This window comes from Eptesicus fuscus, chromosome 14 (genome assembly GCF_027574615.1).
Source record: "Eptesicus fuscus isolate TK198812 chromosome 14, DD_ASM_mEF_20220401, whole genome shotgun sequence".
Lineage (NCBI taxonomy): Eukaryota > Metazoa > Chordata > Mammalia > Chiroptera > Vespertilionidae > Eptesicus > Eptesicus fuscus.
This window is the reverse complement of record NC_072486.1, coordinates 81,262,374-81,285,151: the sequence shown is the minus strand read 5'-3', so window position 1 is coordinate 81,285,151 and position 22,778 is coordinate 81,262,374. Positions and strand designations below refer to the sequence as shown.

Genomic DNA, 22,778 nt, shown 5'->3' with positions numbered 1-22,778 from the left:
TGTATGTATATGCTCAGTGTGTGTATGTATGTGCCCAGTGTGCGTGCCCAGTGTGTGTATGTATGTGCCCAGTGTGCGTGCCCAGTGTGTGTATGTATGTGCCCAGTGTGTGTATGTATGTGCCCAGTGTGTGTATGTATGTGCCCAGTGTGCGAGCCCAGTGTGTGTATGTATGTGCCCAGTGTGTGTATGTATGTGCCCAGTGTGTGTATGTATGTGCCCAGTGTGTGTATGTATGAGCCCAGTGTGTGTATGTATGTGCCCAGTGTGTGTATGTGCCCAGTGTGCATGCCCAGTGTGTGTATGTATGTGCCCAGTGTGTGTGCCCAGTGTGTGTATGTATATGCTCAGTGTGTGTATGTATGTGCCCAGTGTGCGTGCCCAGTGTGTGTATGTATGTGCCCAGTGTGTGCGCCCAGTGTGTGTATGTATATGCTCAGTGTGTGTATGTATGTGCCCAGTGTGCGTGCCCAGTGTGTGTATGTATGTGCCCAGTGTGTGTATGTATGTGCCCAGTGTGTGTGCCCAGTGTGTGTATGTATGAGCCCAGTGTGTGTATGTATGTGCCCAGTGTGTGTATGTATGTGCCCAGTGTGCGTGCCCAGTGTGTGTATGTATGTGCCCAGTGTGTGTGCCCAGTGTGTGTATGTATATGCTCAGTGTGTGTATGTATGTGCCCAGTGTGCGTGCCCAGTGTGTGTATGTATGTGCCCAGTGTGTGTATGTATGTGCCCAGTGTGTGTATGTATATGCCCAGTGTGCGAGCCCAGTGTGTGTATGTATGTGCCCAGTGTGTGTATGTATGTGCCCAGTGTGTGTATGCATGTGCCCAGTGTGTGTATGTATGTGCCGAGTGTGTGCCCAGTGTATGTATGTGCCCAGTGTGTGTATGTGCCCAGTGTGCATGCCCAGTGTGTGTATGTATGTGCTCAGTGTGTGTGCTCAGTGTGTGTATGTATATGCTCAGTGTGTGTATGTATGTGCCCAGTGTGCGTGCCCAGTGTGTGTATGTATGTGCCCAGTGTGCGCGCCCAGTGTGTGTATGTATATGCCCAGTGTGTGTATGTATGTGCCCAGTGTGTGTATGTATGTGCCCAGTGTGTGCGCCCAGTGTGTGTATGTATGTGCCCAGTGTGCATGCCCAGTGTGTGTATGTATGTGCCCAGTGTGTGTATGTATGTGCCGAGTGTGTGCCCAGTGTGTGTATGTATGAGCCCAGTGTGTGTATGTATGTGCCCAGTGTGTGTATGTGCCCAGTGTGCGTGCCCAGTGTGTGTATGTATGTGCCCAGTGTGTGTATGTATGTGCCCAGTGTGTGTGCCCAGTGTGTGTATGTATGTGCTCAGTGTGTGTATGTATGTGCCCAGTGTGCGTGCCCAGTGTGTGTATGTATGTGCCCAGTGTGTGCGCCCAGTGTGTGTATGTATATGCTCAGTGTGTGTATGTATGTGCCCAGTGTGCGTGCCCAGTGTGTGTATGTATGTGCCCAGTGTGTGTGCCCAGTGTGTGTATGTATATGCTCAGTGTGTGTATGTATGTGCCCAGTGTGCGTGCCCAGTGTGTGTATGTATGTGCCCAGTGTGCATGCCCAGTGTGTGTATGTATGTGCCCAGTGTGTGTATGTATATGCTCAGTGTGTGTATGTATGTGCCCAGTGTGCGTGCCCAGTGTGTGTATGTATGTGCCCAGTGTGCATGCCCAGTGTGTGTATGTATGTGCCCAGTGTGTGTATGTATATGCTCAGTGTGTGTATGTATGTGCCCAGTGTGCGTGCCCAGTGTGTGTATGTATGTGCCCAGTGTGCATGCCCAGTGTGTGTATGTATGTGCCCAGTGTGTGTATGTATGTGCCCAGTGTGTGCGCCCAGTGTGTGTATGTATGTGCCCAGTGTGCATGCCCAGTGTGTGTATGTATGTGCCCAGTGTGTGTATGTATGTGCCCAGTGTGCGCGCCCAGTGTGTGTATGTATGTGCCCAGTGTGCGTGCCCAGTGTATGTGTACATGTGCCGGGTTGTGTGTACATGTGCCAAGTGTGTGTATGTATGTGCCCAGTGTGCATTCCCAGTGTGTATGTACATGTGCCCACAGTTCGTGCCCAATGTGTGTACCCGGTACGTGTGTACATGTGCTGGTGTGTGTGTACAGGTGCCCAGTGTGTGTGTACAGGTGCCCGGTATGTGTGTACAGGTCCCGGTGTGTGTGTACATGTGCCCAGTGTGTGTGTACAGGTGCCGGTGTGTGTGTACATGTGCCGGTGTGTGTGTACATGTGCCCAGTGTGTGTGTACATCTGCCAGTGTGTGTGTATACAGGTGCCAGTGTGTGTGTACATGTGCTGGTGTGTGTGTATACAGGTGTCGGTGTGTTTGTACATGTGCCGGTGTGTGTGTACAGGTGCCGAGGGGTGGGGTGGGTATACAGGTGCCAGTGTGTGTGTACATCTGCCGGTGTGTGTGTATACAGGTGCCGGTGTGTGTGTACAGGTGCCGGTGTGTGTGTACATGTGCCGGTGTGTGTGTACAGGTGCTGAGGTGTGGGTGGGTGGTGTTGGTGAGGGGTGTGAGGTGTGGGGTGGGTGGTGAGGGGTGGGTGGTGTGGGGTGGGTGGTGAGGGGTGGGTGGTGTGGGGTGGGTGGGTGGTATGGGGTGTGAGGTGTGGGTGGGTGGTTTGGGGTGTGGGTGAGGGGTGGGATGGTGTAGGGTGTGGGGTGGGTGGTGTGGGGTGGGTGGTGTGGGTGAGGGGTGGGTGGTGTGGGGTGGGTGGTGTGGGTGTGGGGTGGGTGGTGTGGGTGTGGGTTGGGTGGTGTGGGTGAGGGGTGGGTGGTGAGGGTGGGTGGGTGGTGAGGGTTGGTGGTGAGGGTGGGTGTGGGGTGGGTGGGTGGTGAGGGGTGGTGAGGGTGGGGTGCATGGGGTGGGGTGTGAGGCCTCCCAGCCTTCCCACCACATTGCAGTGATCCTGGCGACGGCGGGGGCATTGGGAAGGGTGAGGGCCCGTCCACCTCTGGCTCCGAAGAGGACAACGCGCTGGTTATCTGGGGAGACGGCTGCTCTCCCCCCCCCACCCCCCCCACCCCCCCACCCCCCCACCCCCCCACCCCGTGGCGGGAAGACGTGAGGAAAACCGAAGGACTTACTTGTCTTGTCTGTAGCGTTGTGCACGGTCACCATGGGGACACCAGGACCTGCCTCGAGAGAAGAGAAGCCAGAAGAGAAATAGAAACGCTGTTAGTTGATGTGAGAACAAAGGAGAATCAGGCCTGGGGCAGGGGCCCTGGGGCAGGGGGCAGGGGGCAGGGGGCCTGGGCAGGGGGCCTGGGGCAGGGGGCAGGGGGCAGGGGGCCTGGGCAGGGGGCCTGGGGCAGGGGGTAGGGGACAGGGGGCCGGGGGTAGGGGGCAGGGGGCCTGGGGCACGGGGCCGGGGGCTGGGGGCCGGGGGCCGGGGCAGGACGCGGCCTGACCGTCCAGGGAGCCAGGGAGGGGCGGCCGGGGAAAGGCCTCGTGCCTGTGTCGCATGTGACCCAATAAAGGACATACACTCAGGGTTACTGACCCCATAAAACATCATCTGCAAAGGCCCCGCTTTGTGTCCATAGGGCTCATTTCCACCTCAGACACAACCCTGCGCTGGCTCTGGGGCCCCGGGAACCACAGGTCCCGAGTCCCCCCGGAGTCTCCCCGCACTGGCCCTGGGGCGCTCTGGGAGACGGTAACGTGACCGGACTATTCCGCAAACGCCAGCGGTGCCCCGTTCCCCTGCAACCACTTCCGCTGTCACCGGGCTTAGCCTGGCGAGTGCGAAGGGAGGTGCATCCGGGGACAGAGGGGCCTGGGGCGCCTTCTTCAGGCCCTCAGCACCGGGAGCTCAGGAAGAGGGGGGTTCCAGCTCACGCTCAGGCCGCCATGCCAAGCGGTGGGCCAGTGATCCACCGCCCGCCCCTGCCCCCCTGCCCTCCCCCACCCTCTCCTGCCCTCCTGCCCTTCCCCCCGCCCTTCCCTGCCCTCCCCCGCCCTCCCCCCCCTGCCCCCTGCCCCTCTGCCCTCCCCCACCCTCTCCTGCCCTCCTGCCTTTCCCCCCCGCCCTTCCCTGCCCTCCCCCGCCCTCCCCCGCCCTCCCCCACCCCTGCCCTACCCTCCTCTGTTCCCGCTGGACTCTCTGAAGGTCCCCAGTGCCCGGCTTGTCCCCACTGGGCCCGTTCTCCCCGCCGGAACCTCTGCCTGGCACTGGCAGGCTTGTCTTTCTCTTCTGTTAAGTCTCTGCCCAAAGGCCTTCTCCAGAGCCCGCCTGTGAGCACCCGCGGGAGCGCACACTCAGCCCTGCCCGCTCCCCTCTGCGCAGAGGCCACGCCCTGTGCTCCGGCTGGGACCTCAGGAGGGTTCCTTTCCTCCTGCCCGGGGGTGAGTGCCAGAGCGTCTGGACAAGTGCGGAGAAGCGCCTTACAGCCATGCCTTCCGCCTCCAGCATGCGCGTGGGACGCAGCTGGCGCTCGAGGACATGGCCCTGCAGTGAGCTGTGTGAGGGCTCGCAGCTGTGCAGGGGGCGGGGAGGGCCCTGAGGGCCTGGCGCACGTGGGAGAATGAAAGGAGAGAGAGGAAGTGGGTGCAGGTGAGAGGCAGGTGAGAGGCAGGTGAGAGGCAGGTGGGAGGGAGACCCTTAGGGGTGTGGGAGGGAGACCCTAAACCAGTGGTCGGCAAACTCATTAGTCAACAGAGCCAAATACCAACAGTACAACGATTGAAATTTCTTTTGAGAGTCACATTTTTTAAACTTAAACTTCTTCTAACGCCACTTCTTCAAAATAGACTCGCCCAGGCCGTGGTATTTTGTGGAAGAGCCACACTCAAGGGGCCAAAGGGCCTCATGTGGCTTGAGAGCCGTGGTTTGCCAACCACGGCCTTAGGGGGTGTGAGCCGGCAGGTGGGGGGTGGGAGGGAGACCGTAGGGGGTGTGAGCCGGCAGGCGGGGGGTGGGGGGCAGGCGGGGGGTGGGAGGGAGACCGTAGGGGGTGAGCCGGCAGGCGGGGGGGGGGGGGGGGGGGGGGAGGGAGACCGTAGGGGGGTGAGCCGGCAGCGAGGCTCCTCTGAGGAGGCAGGGCCGGGGGAGGGTGGGTCCGGCCGCTGGTCCCTGCCCTGCGTGTGATTGATGTGCATGACATTCCCCGGGAAGCAGGTGTGCCTCTCCCTTTGCGCCTGGAGCCTCGGACACTTGTGAGGGGGACGTCGAATGGGAAGTGACCGTTTCTCCGGCGGAGACGCGTGTCCGGCTGCCACCGAGGGCGATGGCGCCATGGGGGGCTCGGTGGCGTCTGGCCGCCCTGGCTGAGCTTGGCGTCTTCCAAAGCGCTCGGTGGTCATGCGGAGCGCCCGTGAGCACCTGCACACGGACAGGCACAGCAGAAAGGAGCCAGGCACGCGGTGGAGACGCAGAGGGTCAGTGCGGGCACCCAGACCGCGCGGTTCTCTGTTCAGACCTCGGCGGCACGGCCACCGCCTCCGCGTCGGGAGCAGAAGCAGGTCCTGTGGGAGGACGCCGCGCACTCATGGCTGTGCTGCTCCGGCCGCTCTCTGCCGTGGCCATCAGTAGAAGCGGGACGTTTACACGTGGGCCGGGACGTGCAGGGTCCCCCCAGCTGTGCACTGGGCAGGGGCGGCCAGGGTCACCCTGGGCCACCGGGCAGGGATCCGGGCGTTGTCCTCCCCACCCAGAGGTGCCGGAACCCTGCCCGCCCCGGAGAGCAACGCAGAGGGTCAGCATGGTGCCCATCGCCATCCTCCGGTCAGTCCCGTGTGTCCCCTGCGTCCCGCGGATGCGCTGCCCCGTGCTCTCAGCCACCGTGGCGCTCTGGGGGGCCTCGCCCTTTAACCACTCTGCTTCCTTCGCCCTCAGTGAGGGGCAGGATGGACCTCAACCCCCGCGTTTCCATCTCAGGCCACAGGAGCCTGAAGTGTCCCCAGGGCCGTTATGTTCATTCTCGCAGGTTGCAGGGCGCAGGGCACGGCGGCCGCAGTGACAGGGGCGCACGCAGGCACCCCCCCCTCAGGCTGCGGGGCAGACAGGAGCAGCAGATCCATTCTCTCACTGCGGGCCGGGCCTCAGAACCCTTCACCCCCCCCCCACCCTCCGGGCTGCGGCGGCGCCCCCATCTGGCCTGCGCGGCTGACACTCTCCCACCCCCCGCTGCTCCAGTGAGAGAGCTCCAGGGGGAGCATTGCCTGGCTCCAGCCCCAAGGCGGCGGTGGCGGGAGGCTGGGAGCCTGGCCCCCAAGGGGTAAAGGCAAAGGGGAGATGGACAGGAAGTGGGATGTTAACGGCCGAGGACAAGACCGTTCCTGACTCCCTAACTCCTGCCGAAGCGCCGCAGAGGCCCCGGGGGACCTCATAGTCATGCCCGGCCCACGGCTGGTTTAGTGTTCTGTGACTGGTCATTCTGGAACATTCTACCCTGCGGGGTAAGCAGAGACCCAGGGCTCCCAGCACCAGCTGGGAGAAGCAAGGATGCCAGTCCCCTTGGGAAATCCGCAGTAGGAGGAGGCTGAGTGAGCGCACGGAGGTGGCTGGCGGGTGCGGAGACGTCCTTACTGACAGCTCTGGTCCCCACCGCGCCCGCCACCCGCTGTCAGCGCTGGCTGTGTGTGTGTGTGTGTGTGTGTGTGTGGGGGGGGGGGGGCCTTGATGAGCCCTCACCGCCACCTGGGGAGATGCCCCCGTCACTCCCGGCTTCAGGTGCGGATGGAGCGTGAGCCAGGGTCCCGGCACGCCCGGCACGGAGCTCGCCTGGGCCCGGGCTCCCGCTGGCCACGGGCTCTTCCACCTTCACTGCTGTCTCTCCTGCCAGCGGCGGCGGCCATGACAGAGGCCTCGGAGCACTTCGCAGCCAGAAGAGCAGAAATCAGGTCTCGCACTTTCCTTTAAGCCCCGGCCATTTCATTGTTTCCGTTCGACGTCCAGGTGGGGAAGCGGTCTTGGTGAATTAAGCTGTGAATCTATGTATCAAACATCTGAACTGCGGGGTCACCGCGTCCCTTTTGTTGTTTCTGTAAGGTTATGTCTTTTTTTTTTACTCCTCATTCAAGAATATATTTACCGATTTTTGGAGAGAGAGGAAGGAGGGGGGAGAAACACTGAAGTGAGAGAGAAGTATGGATCGGTGGCCTCCTGTATGCGTCCCAACCGGGGACTGAATCCGGAACGTTTGGTGCATGGATGATGCGCCAACCACCTGAGCCACCAGCCAGGGTGAACGTACGTCTTTTAAACCTTTTTATTGACGGATTTTTGAGAGAGAGCGATGGATTTGCTGTTCTGCTTATTTATGCCGCGTTGGTCCATCCCTCTGTGTGCCCTGCTGGGCGCTCCAGCCACAACCGTGGCATGTTGGGGCGACAGTCTAACCAGCTGACCTAGATGGCCGGGCCACATTCATGTCTTTTTAGAAAATTGCTGTTCTTTCTGAAGTTTGGGGTGAACGATCCGTGGCTCGTGTCACAGGAGAATATTCATTTCCCCCTGAGACTTCTTTTCTGTGACTTCACTCCTGAAGTTCACCTCACGGGTCGCCCCGCGTGCAGACTCAGCCCAGCTGCTCACAGCACGTTGACTTTTTGTGGACAATGCAGGCAAACTCGGGGACAGACTGACACGGCACGGACACGACCGCCGCGACCCTATGGGTGTGAACTGTCCCTGAGGCGCCAGCCGCTCCCGGCCGCGCAGCGGGATACGCTCCTTCGCCCGCCTCCCCCTCCCGCGGCGCGGGGTCCCTGGGCTCGGCAGGGGCTCGGACACAGGGGCTCGGACACAGGGACGGAGGGTGGGAGGCGGGACCCACCTTCGCACGTGAGCAGGAAGAAGTCGGCGCTGTGGCTGAAGGACGCGCTGAAGTAGGTGCAGTTGCCCACCAGGTCGCAGGACAGGCACTGCCTGTTGAAGTTGCCCACCGTGCTGGCGCTGGAGGACACAGGCGGGCGTGAGCCCAGGAGAGAAGCCGCCAGAGGTCCAGATCCAACCCGCCGGGCTGGCGAGTGCCCGCCCCAAGGGAGTCCTGCAGCCCCTGCCCCTCCCGCCCGCCCGCCTGCCCCCGGTTCCCAGCCCGCCGCCGGCACTCGCTCTGTGGCGTGGCCCCGGTCACCGCGCTGCCACACTGGCCCGACCCTTCCCAGCCCGCCGCCGCCGCCGGCACTCGCTCTGTGGCGTGGCCCTGGTCACCGCGCTGCCACACTGGCCCGACCCCCCGACGAGGACAGTGCGGCGTCTGGTCAGGGAGGGAGTCGCTGTAGGCCTCCCTGACCTCCTGTGGTCTCCAATTCCCAGAGCCTGTCCGAGGCCCCTGCCCCCGAGGTCCTGCCCCCACCCCCGAGGGCCCCAGGTCTCACGGGAGAAGGGGACAGAGGGGGACTCAACTGGACAAAAGCGGAAATATAGCAAAGCGTCCAATTGGGCGGCTGAGCATGTCTCCTGATTTCCCCCCCAGAGGGGCTGCTGACCAGCGCGGACCCGCCCAGCCTGGCGCCCCGAGGCAGGAGCCGCCTGCGCAGAGGGGCCCCTGCCCGGAGGGCCCCGCATACCTGTAGAGGTGGCGTCTCCGGGGCAGGTCCTCGGTGCTGAGGAAGTAGCTGTGGAGAGCGCGGGTGACAGGAGTTAGCGGCTCCAGGGCAGGTGTGGCCTCACAGCCAGCCCCCCGCCCCGTGCAGACCCTGCTCAGGGACCCCCATTCTGTGGCTACAGCAGCACTGGGTCAGCTACGTTTCGGGCGGGGCTGAGCCTCTGCTGGCCGGGGGTCCCGCACCTGCCCCGGGGGTCCCGCACCTGCCCCGGGGGTCCCGCACCTGCCCACAGGCTCTGGTGTGGGGGCCAGGGCGGTGGTCATGTGCCCCTGGGTTTGGTGTGGGGGCCAGGGCGCCGGTCATGTGCCCCTGGGTTTGGTGTGGGGGCCAGGGCGGTGGTCATGTGCCCCTGGGTTTGGTGTGGGGGCCAGGGCGCCGGTCATGTGCCCCTGGGTTTGGATGCGGAATCTCTTTACAGGATATAACCTTCCGCAGGGCCAGGGCCCAGACAGAACCCGGGGGATGCCTCTTACGGACTGATGTTCACCTCGGACCCCACAGGGGAAGCCTGGGCACGTGCCACATGACAGGCGCCTGGCTGGCAGGTGGGCCTGGACCTCATCAGCGAGCTGCATCCAGCCACCTGGGCTGACAGCCTGGGCGAGTCCCGCTCGCTGAGTCTCCGCTTATTCGCGTGTGGAGTGGGGGAAGCAGTAACCGCACTGGCCAAGCTCCAGCCGAACGGGGTGCGGCCCCTGAGGCCCTGAGCCAGGGCCTGGCCTCACCGGGACTCGGCAAACGCCCGCACGACGATGAGGCCGTCCCCGGGCTCAGCCACAGGCCTGGCTGCAGGGCCTGCCTGGCCACTGCTCTGTCCCCGTGGGAACGAGCTCCGCCCGTCCGTCTGTCCGCACAGGGAGACCAGGGCCCGCGGGAACCAGCTCCGTCTGTCCGCACAGGGAGACCAGGGCCCCGCGGGAACCAGCTCCGCCTGTCCGTCTGTCCGCACGGGGAGACCAGGGCCCCGCGGGAACCAGCTCCGCCTGTCCATCTGTCCACACGGGGAGACCAGGGCCCGCGGGAACCAGCTCCGTCTGTCCGCACAGGGAGACCAGGGCCCCGCGGGAACCAGCTCCGCCTGTCCGTCTGTCCACACGGGGAGACCAGGGCCCATGGGAACCAGCTCCGTCTGTCCGTCTGTCCGCACGGGGAGACCAGGGCCCCGCGGGAACCAGCTCCGCCTGTCCGTCTGTCCACACGGGGAGACCAGGGCCCCGCGGGAACCAGCTCCGTCTGTCCGTCTGTCCACACGGGGAGACCAGGGCCCCGCGGGAACCAGCTCCGTCTGTCCACACGGGGAGACCAGGGCCCGTGGGAACCAGCTCCGTCTGTCCGTCTGTCCGCACGGGGAGACCAGGGCCAGAACGCATCTGGAAGTGGCCGGTGTGTCTCGCCCAGGAGGAAGGGCCGTCCCGCCCCCGCCGCAGGGCGCCACGCGCACTCACATCTTATTCCGCTTCTCGTCGTAGGACAGGATCTGGGTCACGTCCCAGTCCCCCGACGTGATGGAGTGGATGTTGTCGCTGCTGCTGTTGGGCTGCAACAGACAGGCCGTGAGGAGGGAGCGCGGCCCTCCAGCTTCCTTCCGGACCCCGGCCCCTCAGGTGCCAGGTGCGGGGTGTCGCCCGCCACCTGTCTCTCCTCAGAGTGGCCACCCGCCCACAGCCCTCCCCTCGGGCGTCCGCGCGGTCCCTGCTGTGGTGCTGACCATGGTGCCCCCATTGCGCCCTCCCACCCGGCGCTGTCTCGTCTCAAGAGAAGCATCAGTGCTCCATATGCTGCTGGTACTATTTCTTTAACTTTTGTAAATCCAACCGGTCATCGTCATTGTGGGGGGTGGAGAGCGAAGAGAGAAATATGGGCAAGTGGGTGAAAAGGTGAGGAGATCGAGAAGGAGGGAAGGAAGGAGGAAGGAGGGAAGGAAGGAAGAAGGAGGGAAGGAAGGAGGAAGGAGGGAAGGAAGGAAGAAGGAGGGAAGGAAGGAGGAAGGAGGGAAGGAAGGAAGAAGGAGGGAAGGAAGGAGGAAGGAGGGAAGGAAGGAGGAAGGGAAGGAGGAGGAAGAGAAGGAAGGAAGGAGAAAGGGAGGTGGGAGGAAGGAGGGAGGGGAAGGAGGGAGGAGGGAGGGAAGAAGGAGGAAGAGAAGGAAGGAAGGAGGGCAAGGGCGCCCGGAGCGCAGCCCCCGCCCGAGGCCACCCGCCCGCCAGGCCCAGCTGTGAGGAAGCGGGGACTTGCCTGGGAGGACGACACGGTGATGTGGTAGAACTTGCCCTGCCCGCCCTGCGGGATGGCTCTGACGAAGAAGAACTTTCGCCCGTCCCTGGAGAACAGCGGCTCTTCATTCTGTGGGTGACAACAACCCCGTGAGTGCTGGCAACGGCTCTTTGTTCCCCAGAGGCCGAGCCGGGCCCTGGGCCAGCACACGGAGGGCCTTTGCTATGCGATCCCTAGTCAGAGACGCAGCTGCAAGCATCGACGCTGCTCGGCCTTTCCTTGGGTCGGAGCCCAGCTTCCCGTTCCTAAGACAGCGGGATAATGGGGAATCAGAGGGGACATGCCAAGTGCCACTGAAGGGGCCCCTCATGTCCCACACTCGGCAGGCGGGGCTGGAGCCGGCACTCCGGCCGCCCGGGGCCGTGTGTCCCCCTTTATGAGGCCTGGAACCAGGGCATTTTGCAGGATTCCTCTGGGGCATTAATGATCTCTCCTAAGGAATTTAGAGCAACCCCACACCTGATTCTGCCTGAAAACAAATCCTATTTTCTCCCTGCTGTTTTCCTATTTTTTTATTTTATCAAATCCAGTTGACATGGAATAGCTGACCAAGGAACAAGAAACAGCAAACAAAGACACATTGTACCCATCCCAGGAACACTGTACCCATCCCAGGAACACTGTACCCATCCCAGGAACACTGTACCCATCCCAGGAACACTATACCCATCCTAGGAACACTGTACCCATCCTAGGAACACTGTACCCATCCCAGGAACACAGTACCCATCCCAGGAACACTGTACCCATCCCAGGAACACTGTACCCATCCCAGGAACACTGTACCCATCCTAGGAACACTGTACCCATCCCAGGAACACTATACCCATCCTAGGAACACTGTACCCATCCCAGGAACACTATACCCATCCCAGGAACACTGTACCCATCCCAGGAACACTGTACCCATCCCAGGAACACTGTACCCATCCTAGGAACACTGTACCCATCCCAGGAACACTATACCCATCCCAGGAACACTGTACCCATCCCAGGAACACTGTACCCATCCTAGGAACATTGTGTCCATCCTAGGAACACTATACCCATCCCAGGAACACTGTACCCATCCCAGGAACACTGTACCCATCCTAGGAACACTGTGTCCATCCTAGGAACACTGTACCCATCCCAGGAACACTGTACCCATCCTAGGAACACTGTACCCATCCTAGGAACACTGTGTCCATCCCAGGAACACTGTACCCATCCTAGGAACACTGTGTCCATCCTAGGAACACTGTGTCCATCCCAGGAACACTGTACCCATCCCAAGAACACTGTACCCATCCCAGGAACACTGTACCCATCCTAGGAACACTGTGTCCATCCTAGGAACACTGTACCCATCCCAAGAACACTGTACCCATCCCAGGAACCCTGTACCCATCCTAGGAACACTGTACCCATCCTAGGAACACTGTACCCATCCCAGGAACACTGTACCCATCCTAGGAACACAGTACCCATCCCAGGAACACTGTGTCCATCCCAGGAACACTGTACCCATCCTAGGAACACTGTGTCCATCCCAGGAACACTGCGTCCATCCCAGGAACACTGCGTCCATCCTAGGAACACTGCATCCATCCTAGGAACACTGTACCCCTCCTAGGAACACTGTACCCATCCCAGGAACACTGTACCCATCCTAGGAACACTGTACCCATCCTAGGAACACTGTGTCCATCCTAGGAACACTGTACCCATCCCAGGAACAGTGTACCCATCCTAGGAACACTGTGTCCATCCTAGGAACACTATACCCATCCCAGGAACACTGTACCCCTCCTAGGAACACTGTACCCATCCTAGGAACACTGTACCCATCCTAGGAACACTGTGTCCATCCTAGGAACACTGTACCCCTCCTAGGAACACTGTACCCATCCCAGGAACACTGTACCCATCCCAGGAACACTGTACCCATCCTAGGAACATTGTGTCCATCTGAGGAACACTATACCCATCCCAGGAACATAGTACCCATCCCAGGAACACTGTACCCATCCTAGGAACACTGTGTCCATCCTAGGAACACTGTACCCATCCCAGGAACACTGTACCCATCCCAGGAACACTGTGTCCATCCTAGGAACACTGTACCCATCCCAGGAACACTGTACCCATCCCAGGAACATTGTACCCATCCCAGGAACACTGTGTCCATCCTAGGAACACTGTACCCATCCTAGGAACACTGTGTCCATCCTAGGAACACTGTGTCCATCCTAGGAACACTGTACCCATCCCAAGAACACTGTACCCATCCCAGGAACCCTGTACCCATCCTAGGAACACTGTGTCCATCCTAGGAACACTGTACCCATCCTAGGAACACTGTACCCATCCTAGGAACACTGTGTCCATCCTAGGAACACTGTACCCATCCCAAGAACACTGTACCCATCCCAGGAACACTGTACCCATACTAGGAACACTGTGTCCATCCTAGGAACACTGTACCCATCCTAGGAACACTGCGTCCATCCTAGGAACACTGCACCCATCCTAGGAACACTGCATCCATCCTAGGAACACTGTACCCATCCTAGGAACACTGTACCCATCCTAGGAACACTGTACCCATCCTAGGAACACTGTACCCATCCTAGGAACACTGTGTCCATCCTAGGAACACTGTACCCATCCCAGGAACACTGTACCCATCCTAGGAACACTGTGTCCATCCTAGGAACACTGTACCCATCCCAGGAACACTGTGTCCATCCTAGGAACACTGTACCCATCCTAGGAACACTGTGTCCATCCTAGGAACATTCTACCCATCCTAGGAACACTGTACCCATCCTAGGAACACTGTGTCCATCCTAGGAACACCGTACCCATCCTAGGAACACTGTACCCATCCCAGGAACACTGTGTCCATCCCAGGAACACTGTGTCCATCCTAGGAACACTGTACCCCTCCTAGGAACACTGTACCCATCCTAGGAACACTGTACCCCTCCTAGGAACACTTTGTCCATCCTAGGAACAATGTACCCATCCCAGGAACACTGTACCCATCCCAGGAACACTATACCCATCCCAGGAACACTGTGTCCATCCCAGGAACACTGTACCCATCCCAGGAACACTGTACCCATCCTAGGAACACTGTACCCATACTAGGAACACTGTGTCCATCCTAGGAACACTGTACCCATCCCAAGAACACTGTACCCATCCCAGGAACACTGTACCCATCCTAGGAACACTGTGTCCATCCCAGGAACACTGTGTCCATCCTAGGAACACTGTACCCATCCCAGGAACACTGTACCCCTCCCAGGAACACTGTACCCATCCCAGGAACACTGTGTCCATCCTAGGAACACTGTGTCCATCCTAGGAACACTGTACCCATCCTAGGAACACTGTACCCATCCTAGGAACACTGTGTCCATCCTAGGAACACTGTACCCATCCTAGGAACACTGTACCCATCCCAGGAACACTATACCCATCCCAGGAACACTGTACCCATCCCAGGAACACTGTACCCATCCCAGGAACACTGTACCCATCCTAGGAACCCTGTACCCATCCTAGGAACACTGTGTCCATCCTAGGAACACTGTACCCATCCCAAGAACACTGTACCCATCCTAGGAACACTGTACCCATCCTAGGAACACTGTGTCCATCCTAGGAACACTGTATCCATCCTAGGAACCCTGTACCCCTCCTAGGAACACTGTACCCATCCTAGGAACACTGTGTCCATCCTAGGAACACTGTGTCCATCCTAGGAACACTGTACCCATCCTAGGAACACTGTGTCCATCCTAGGAACACTGTGTCCATCCTAGGAACCCTGTACCCATCCTAGGAACACTGCATCCATCCTAGGAACACTGTACCCATCCTAGGAACACTGTACCCATCCCAGGAACACTGTACCCATCCCAGGAACACTGTGTCCATCCTAGGAACACTGTACCCATCCTAGGAACACTGTACCCATCCTAGGAACACTGTACCCATCCTAGGAACACTGTACCCATCCTAGGAACACTGTGTCCATCCTAGGAACACTGTGTCCATCCTAGGAACACTGTACCCATCCTAGGAACACTGTGTCCATCCTAGGAACACTGTGTCCATCCTAGGAACACTGTACCCATCCTAGGAACACTGTACCCATCCTAGGAACACTGTACCCATCCCAGGAACACTGTACCCATCCTAGGAACACTGTACCCATCCTAGGAACACTGTACCCATCCCAGGAACACTGTGTCCATCCTAGGAACACTGTACCCATCCCAGGAACACTGTACCCATCCTAGGAACACTGTGTCCATCCCAGGAACACTGTACCCATCCTAGGAACACTGTACCCATCCTAGGAACACTGTGTCCATCCTAGGAACACTGTACCCATCCTAGGAACACTGTACCCATCCTAGGAACACTGTACCCATCCTAGGAACACTGTGTCCATCATAGGAACACTGTACCCATCCCAGGAACACTGTACCCATCCCAGGAACACTGTGTCCATCCTAGGAACACTGCATCCATCCTAGGAACATTGTGTCCATCCTAGGAACACTGTACCCATCCCAGGAACACTGTACCCATCCTAGGAACACTGTACCCATCCCAGGAACACTGTGTCCATCCTAGGAACACTGTGTCCATCCTAGGAACACTGTGTCCATCCTAGGAACACTGTGTCCATCCTAGGAACACTGTGTCCATCCTAGGAACACTGTGTCCATCCTAGGAACACTGTGTCCATCCTAGGAACACTGTGTCCATCCCAGGAACACTGTGTCCATCCTAGGAACACTGTACCCATCCCAGGAACACTGTGTCCATCCTAGGAACACTGTGTCCATCCTAGTACCCGTTCTAGAAAGTCATGGGAGGAAACCACCTCCCACGTGCTCACTGTGCTACAGCATGGCTTCTAACTGGAGGAAAGTTGATGAGAAACAAAAGCAAGGGTTAGGGACAATTCTTAGTTGTCCTGGGGAGGTAATTCCAGGCTAGATTCAAAGCCAGGTCTCTATCCCGTCCCCCAAAAGCTAAGCAGCACTGCTCAGCCCCCGCCAGCCCCCTGTGGGGGGCTGTCACCTTGATGGGCAAAAAGGGATTTTGGTGTAACACCATCTCAGCTCTCGGGAGCTCCAGTTGCAAAGTTTCCATCCACGAACACCAACCAGTTGGACATCACGCACATTTTCTGACTCAAGGAAGCCCCCCTCGTGCGGGGATGAGAGCGAACTGTGAATGGCCCCAGCTGGCGGGCAGAGACTCAGCTCCCGCCGCGCACAAACCCGTGCAAATCCGAGGTGCCCAGAGAAATAACTAACATGTGATTGAAATGACATTTAATCTCCAGGAACATTTGCACTGAAATGAAACCTTTAACCTGCAAATATTTATTTTTCCATTTAGAGTTGGAAGCGTGGCATTTACCAGTGAGAAACGAGAAAACTGGCAGGTAATCGGGCTTTTCACGTGGACTTCTGTTTGCCAAGTGCAGGACGGAAACCCCAGCGGTGCCTGTGCTTCTGGGGTGGACGGAAGGGGCCACGTGCTGACCTGACAGCTCAGGGGAGGCCTGCATGGCAGTTGTGCAAACTCAGAGACCTAAAGTCACCACAAAGGACAGTCTGAAAATTAAACATTTAACTGCAAACAGGTTATAGAGGGCAGTCATGTCCTAGGCCAGGATTTTCCCTGACAAAGATCAACTTAGATCTTTGCTGAGCCCGTTGTCTTTTTGCCTCTAAGATAACATATCTGAGAGATGGCTGGGTAACTTGTAACTTCCTTTTACCCCGGGCCCCTCAGGGCACAACACATGGCACCGGGACAGTCCCTCATTGTCACTGTTACCAAGTTAACGGCCAGCTGTTCACTGTGTTAACTGTCCTGTACCCGTCGGTGTAGAAGAGGCATGTCCATCATTTCACTCTTCACCCTGTCCCGGGGGTTCCCGCTTTGCTCTCTCCCACCTCCCCAATCTGTCGCCAGTGGATTTCACGTGGCCCACTGACACGTTCCCCTTTGACGGTAACTTATAAAAACAAGCTGTGACCGCCCCACTCTCCGGAGCACGATCTCAGTTCGTCGAGGCTCTGCTTCCCTGCACACGGTGACAGTGTGGCTCAAACACACTCACACGATTCTTGACAGTCTGACCGGCGTTTACGTTAACACGGGGAAGGACGGGCATGCTCGCAGAGAAAAACACTTGGGATAAGAGGAACAAAGCGTTAATTCTGGGCCGAAGTGCTGTTTTTATCCTGAGAAGGCGTCGATCAGGGGGATGTCATCTCACACGGATCATGGGACATTCCTGGCCGGCGGGGAGGGCCGGCCTTGGCAGGAAATGGCTTTCACCCTGGGTCTGACTCCTGGGTTTGGGGAGCATTCCCAGTCCCTCTGAGTGACGGGAGTTGATCACACACGATGCCTGGCCGCCTCTGTTCAGAGCAGATCTGTGCAGAATGCGTTCTTTTCCTGCTGAGTCTGCGTGAGGTGTTGGTAGCCTCTCTGCCACTTCTTCCCATGGTTCAGATACATTCGTCTTGGCCAAACGTTGAAATCGCAAAACCGAAATCCTGGTTAAAGAAAGAGGGTCAGAAACGGGCCTACAGGACCGACTCTGTAGTCGAAGGCGATGGCCTGGTGCAGGGCTGCTGGTGACTTTGCATCCGGACGCTCTGAAGGTCCCGGACAGCAGTGACGGGGGTGTGGGGGGGTAGAGGGGCTGCCACTTTCTCTGGAATATTCCCCGAGGAGAGAGAGGGTGGTGGGTCTCCGCCATGGGATGGATGCTCACATTTGCCTCTGCTTGTTGGCTCAGGGAAGCTCTGTGGGGGCCACTGCCCCAGGGGGGAGATGGGAGGAAAAGCGAGGAGGGGGAGGTTCCCATGGACGCCCAGGTGCCCTAGCTCACCCTGTTGCCCTGGCAACGAGTATCTAGCAGACAGTTAATCTGAGCAGACGGGGTGTCTGGGAGGTTGCCACGAGGCCCCAGACTCCAGTCCTCTCTTTAAATGACACTGTGCCTGGGCCAGCGGGGGGCGGGGCTGTGAGCATCTGGACGCCTTTGTGATGGCTGGTGCTCCGCAGCCTCACTGGCCGCAGACGGCAGGTCCAGCCGCAATCCGTTCCTCACTTGCCTTCTAGGACCGCGGGCATCGGAAGGATGCGCATCATTGTAGAGCTGCCTCCGGAAGGGAGGTCAGGACGAGTGGCTGGCACTGATCTGCTCACCGACCCGGAGCTGCGTGAGGCGCCGGCTCGCTCGGAGGGAACGCCGCCTCCCAGGCCCCTGCGTCTCCGGCTCGGACGGCCGCCGCCCTGCCCGGCTGGATGAAGATGCGCGGTTTGCTCAGCACGTGCTTTAACGTTCACATCGTAAAAGCGCGGGTTATACTCACGCTCCTTTCCGAGTGCTGGTGTGATTTGTGTGGGAAGCTCTGGCTTCTCCGATCACGTCCAGGCTGCCTGTTGGGTGCTCGGCTGTCTCCCACTCGGGCGAGAAGCACAGGCCGAGTCTGCATTATAGGCTGAGTCCCTGGGGCCCCTGCGGAGCTGAGGAAGGGGTGAGCGGAGGGGGCAGCTCCCTGGCCTCCGGGCCGAAGGTGACCTGCCAGGAGCACGTGGGGGTGTTTTGCCCGTGGGGGTGCTGGGACGGGGAGCGGGCCGGACCTCGGACCGGCTCGCCACAGCCCCGCCTGCCGGAAGCAGCAAAGCGCAGGTGCTGGGTACGTCCGGCCTCGCCTCGGCCTGTTCAGACAGACTCTGCAGCCACGGGGGCCGGTCTCGACGCTGCCACGGGGTCACGCCGTGCTCCCCGCGCGGCCCGCCCGCAGCCGAACACCTAGGCTCTCCGACATATTCATGGTGACCCCGGCCCCACCTCTGAGGGCACTGGGTGCTCTCATCTCCCTCTGCTGGGACGTCCTGGGAGCTGAGGCTCCAGCTGGCTCATCTTTTAAAAAGTTGAGATGAAATTCACAGCACAAAATAAAACATTGTGAAGAAAGGGAACTGAGCAGCCGGCCGGTGTGGCTCAGCTGGCTGGGCATCGTCGTCCCGTGTACCAGGAGGCCGCTGGTTCGGTTCCGGTGGGTCAGGGCACATGCCCAGGTTGTGGGCTTGATCCCCAGTAGGGGGCGTGCAGGAGGCAGAAAAGGTGAACCAGGCAGAGGCCTTTAGCGCCCTCACAGCTCGTGCTGCCGCCATCCGTTCTAGTCCCAAAGTCTCCCGTCGCCCAAATCAAAGCCTCCACGCAGTGGGCGGCCCGGCCCTTCGCAGCCTCTCCAGACCATCGTGTGACCGTCTTCTGTTTCTGCAGATTCCCTTGTTCTGGCCATCTCTGGGCGTGGACCACGGCGGTCCTGTGCCAGCTGCGTTCTCCCGCTCAGCACGATGCTCACGGAGCCCGAAGCGGGAAGCCACCCAAAGTCCCCCAGCAGCTGAGCCAGGGCGGCGGCCGCACGTGGGAGGCTCTGCGCCGGCCGGCCGCGCTCAGCGGGAGGAGCTGACGGTCCCTGAAACCCACAGCGCCCGCACGTGCCCGCCGACACATAAATAGTAGCTGGACACATAACCGGACAGACAGCGGAGTTTCCTGGCCTTTCTGTAGTCTCATGGCGTTTAGCTGATGGAGGGGAAATGCCATGACGTTACCTTGGGTCTCTGTGCTTACATGGTGGGTCCAGGCGGCAGTTGAGGGATTATCCCAGCCCCAGCCCAGCCCCAGCCCAGGCCCAGCCCCAGGCAGCCCCAGCCCAGCCTCAGCCCAGCCCCAGCCCAGCCCCAGCCCAGCCCCAGCCCAGCCCCAGCCCAGCCTCAGCCCAGCCCCAGCCCAGCCCCAGCCCCAGCCCCAGCCAGCCCCAGCCCAGCCCCAGCCCAGCCTCAGCCCAGCCCCAGCCCAGCCCCAGCCCAGCCTCAGCCCAGCCCCAGCCCAGCCCCAGCCCAGCCCCAGCCTCAGCCCAGCCCCAGCCCAGCCCAGCCCCAGCCCAGCCCCAGCCCAGCCCCAGCCCCAGCCTCAGCCCAGCCCCAGCCCAGCCCCAGCCCAGCCCCAGCCCCAGCCCAGCCTCAGCCCAGCCTCAGCCCAGCCCCAGCCTCAGACCAGCCCCAGCCCAGCCCCAGCCCAGCCTCAGCCCAGCCCCAGCCCCAGCCCAGCCCCAGCCCCAGCCCCAGCCCAGCCAACACCCTGGCGATATCAGGCTCCCTGCTCTCTCGTGCTGCATTTGTTCCAGACTTGGACTTGGCGCTCAAACTTGTTCACAGGAAAACCACCGTGGCCATTCACTTTTGGAGAAGATGGGCAGGGAGCAGACATGGACACGTTTAAAAGCAACAGTGTCCGTGTCTGAGGCCACCACCTGAGACAACGGACAGGAAGCTGGGGTCGATGGCCGGCCCACAGACAAAGGAGGGCGCGCAGTGGGTGCTGCTGGAATGTTCGAGGAGCCACGTGGGCAGGTGCACTGCCCAGGCCCCCCCACCCCCACCCCCGTTCCCACACACGACAAAGGACCTGCGCTCCCGCGCCACATTTCAGACTCGGATCTGGCGTGAGCTTCCCCCAGAATTCCCAGTCTTCCTCCCGTTAGGCAGAGTAAGAGGGAAGTAACCCCACAGCGTCCCCCTGTCCTTCCTAACGCCAGGTGTGGAAGGAGAAAAAAGCAGAATATACTAATGTTTCGGGTTCTCTTTTTTGTGTAATATATATATACTAGAGGCCCAGTGCACAAAATTTGTGCACTGTGGGGGGGGCGTGTCCCTCAGCCCAGCCTGTGCCCTCTTGCAGTCAGGAAGCCCTTGGGGGATGTCCTACTGACGACATCCAAGGGGAGTGGCCTAAGCCTTAAGTGGAACATCCTTAGCGCTGCTGCGGAGACAGGAGAGGCTCCCACCACCGCTGCTTCGCTCGCCAGCCGTGAGCCCGGCTTCTGGCTGAGCGGCATCCCCCCTGTGGGAGCACACTGACCACCAGGGGGCAGCTCCTGCATTGACTGTGTGCCCCCTGGTGGTCAGTGCGCATCACAGCGACTGGTCATCCCGCCGTTCGGTCGATTTGCATATTAGCCTTTTATTACATAGGATATTTGTGGTTATGGAGTGAGTAACTGTGGGCCTCCCTGACCTCGGTGATCTCCAATTCCCAGAGCCTGTCAGAGGGCACTTCTTATCTGGGTCAGGGACGGGGAAGCCGGGAGTGGGGTTGACGTCTGTCCCCGGGAGGCTCATGCTGAACCCCAGCGGCATCCGCTGCAAATGAGACCACGGAACCACGTGGAGAAAACAGAACTATTGCCCGTGTTTCATTTTCTTCTGGGAAACTTTATGGATCCACCATTTTTAATTCACCCAAAGGGCATCCTGTCCCTGAGACCTTCCGTCTCACCAAACACGGTAGGTTGTCAAGAGCAGCGACTCTCAAGCATCCTCCTCGGAGCCCGCCTTCCAGGAGCGCGAGGGCCACGGAGGGAGCAGGCGGGCAGGCAGCCGCGCTCCCCAGGCCACGCACGCCGAGCGTCTGCGTGGGGCTCCCCTGGGGTCACGGTGAGAGGCAGACGCCCCGGTGTGGGACCCACTCGTGGAACAGTTACCTGTCTGTGGAGCCAGGCCTCACTTTCGTCCTCGTGTTTCTGAAAGGAAATGAGAGCATCAGAGAGAGGCCTCGGGGCCGCTGCAACGCCCATGACCCGCAGAGCGAAGCCGTTTGCTTCCCCTGTGCCGTGGCTGCATCGGCACAGACCGCGCTGGGGCCGCGCGAGACGAGGCCACCGCTCGGGACCAGGCCACGCTCGGATGAGGCCGTCTCATAGTGTCTCAGAGCCCAAACCAAGTGTCCCCAAATAAGAAATGCCACTCTCCCAGCTCCAAGGACAACTCCATGCAGGTAGGAGTCCTCTGGAAGATGGGGCACTTTTACCACTGGATGCTCACCCCTAACCAGGCACGTCCCCATTAGATGGTCACCCCTGTCCTGGCACGTGCCCAGGTAAAGGTGAACGCAGGTGCTGCTTGTTTCAGGAATTTGTGAGTGCACCCGGACGTGCATATGTGGGCATATCAACTCTGAGGACAGCCCTTGTACGGAAACATTAAGAGGGTTTGAAGAGTAAATGGAAAGTAGGCTACAGAATGCGTGGGGTAATCCTAACCGCAGGTCAAACACATCCCCAAACCGTGAGCGGCCCTGGTGCTGGCCCGGCCTCCAGGCGCCCAGGGCTGTTGGTGGCCATGGAGTTTCGGTGTGGACACTCCCAGGGGGCAGATAAGAATTAGGAACAATTCCCAGCTTCCTAGCCGGGTGTCCATCCTTCCTTCCCCTCTAGCGAGCCCATCAGATTAACCTGGATCTGCTCTCAGTGATGTGCAAACCCAGGTAACCCCAGCCTGGCGGGGTCGGGGGGCGGCCTCGGTCTCAGCACAGACCGCCACGCCTCACTTAGGCAGTGCAGCGAGAGCTGCTGAAGCGGCTCCCGAGTCCCAACAGAGTGGCTTTGCAAGCCGTTTCCTTCTGCAGTTGGGAAATGAGAATTCAAGGCCAAAGAAAGAGTGCACGCAGTGGGAGGCACTGAAGGAGCAAGCGGGGTGCGGCAGTACTGCAGCCACCCACCAGGTGGCACCGATGCAGAGACTTGGATGCAGGCTGCCACCTTGACCAGCAAGCAGCTGAGCGGTTTGCCTGCAGCGACCAAGCCCAAAGGGCCCCCGGGTGGCCTGCGGAGGCGCGGTGCTCCCTGCCCACGCGTACCTTGGTGCAGACGCCCGTGGTGGCGTCGCAGAGGGTGAGGATGGACACGTTCTGCGCCCGGCTCAGCCAGTTCACGGCGACCTTGGTGTTGGTGGCCCACTTCACCATGGTGATGTAGTATTCCCTGGAAACACGCAGGCACACAGGTGAGCGGCTTGG

At 59.9% G+C, this 22,778-nt stretch overlaps 1 protein-coding gene across 1 annotated transcript in view; it reads right to left on the bottom strand.

Moving 5' to 3' along the window:
* The window catches only part of DPP6 (dipeptidyl peptidase like 6), a 490,977-nt gene that overhangs the window by 24,282 nt on the left and 443,917 nt on the right, over positions 1-22,778 (bottom strand). The window contains exons 11-17 of the mRNA XM_054726673.1: positions 22,620-22,743; positions 21,466-21,504; positions 10,832-10,939; positions 10,045-10,136; positions 8,561-8,608; positions 7,825-7,943; positions 3,133-3,180 (exon numbers count right to left, since the gene is read on the bottom strand). Of these exons, the coding sequence (XP_054582648.1) occupies positions 3,133-3,180; positions 7,825-7,943; positions 8,561-8,608; positions 10,045-10,136; positions 10,832-10,939; positions 21,466-21,504; positions 22,620-22,743 (578 nt within the window). The remainder of the gene's footprint in view (positions 1-3,132; positions 3,181-7,824; positions 7,944-8,560; positions 8,609-10,044; positions 10,137-10,831; positions 10,940-21,465; positions 21,505-22,619; positions 22,744-22,778) is intronic.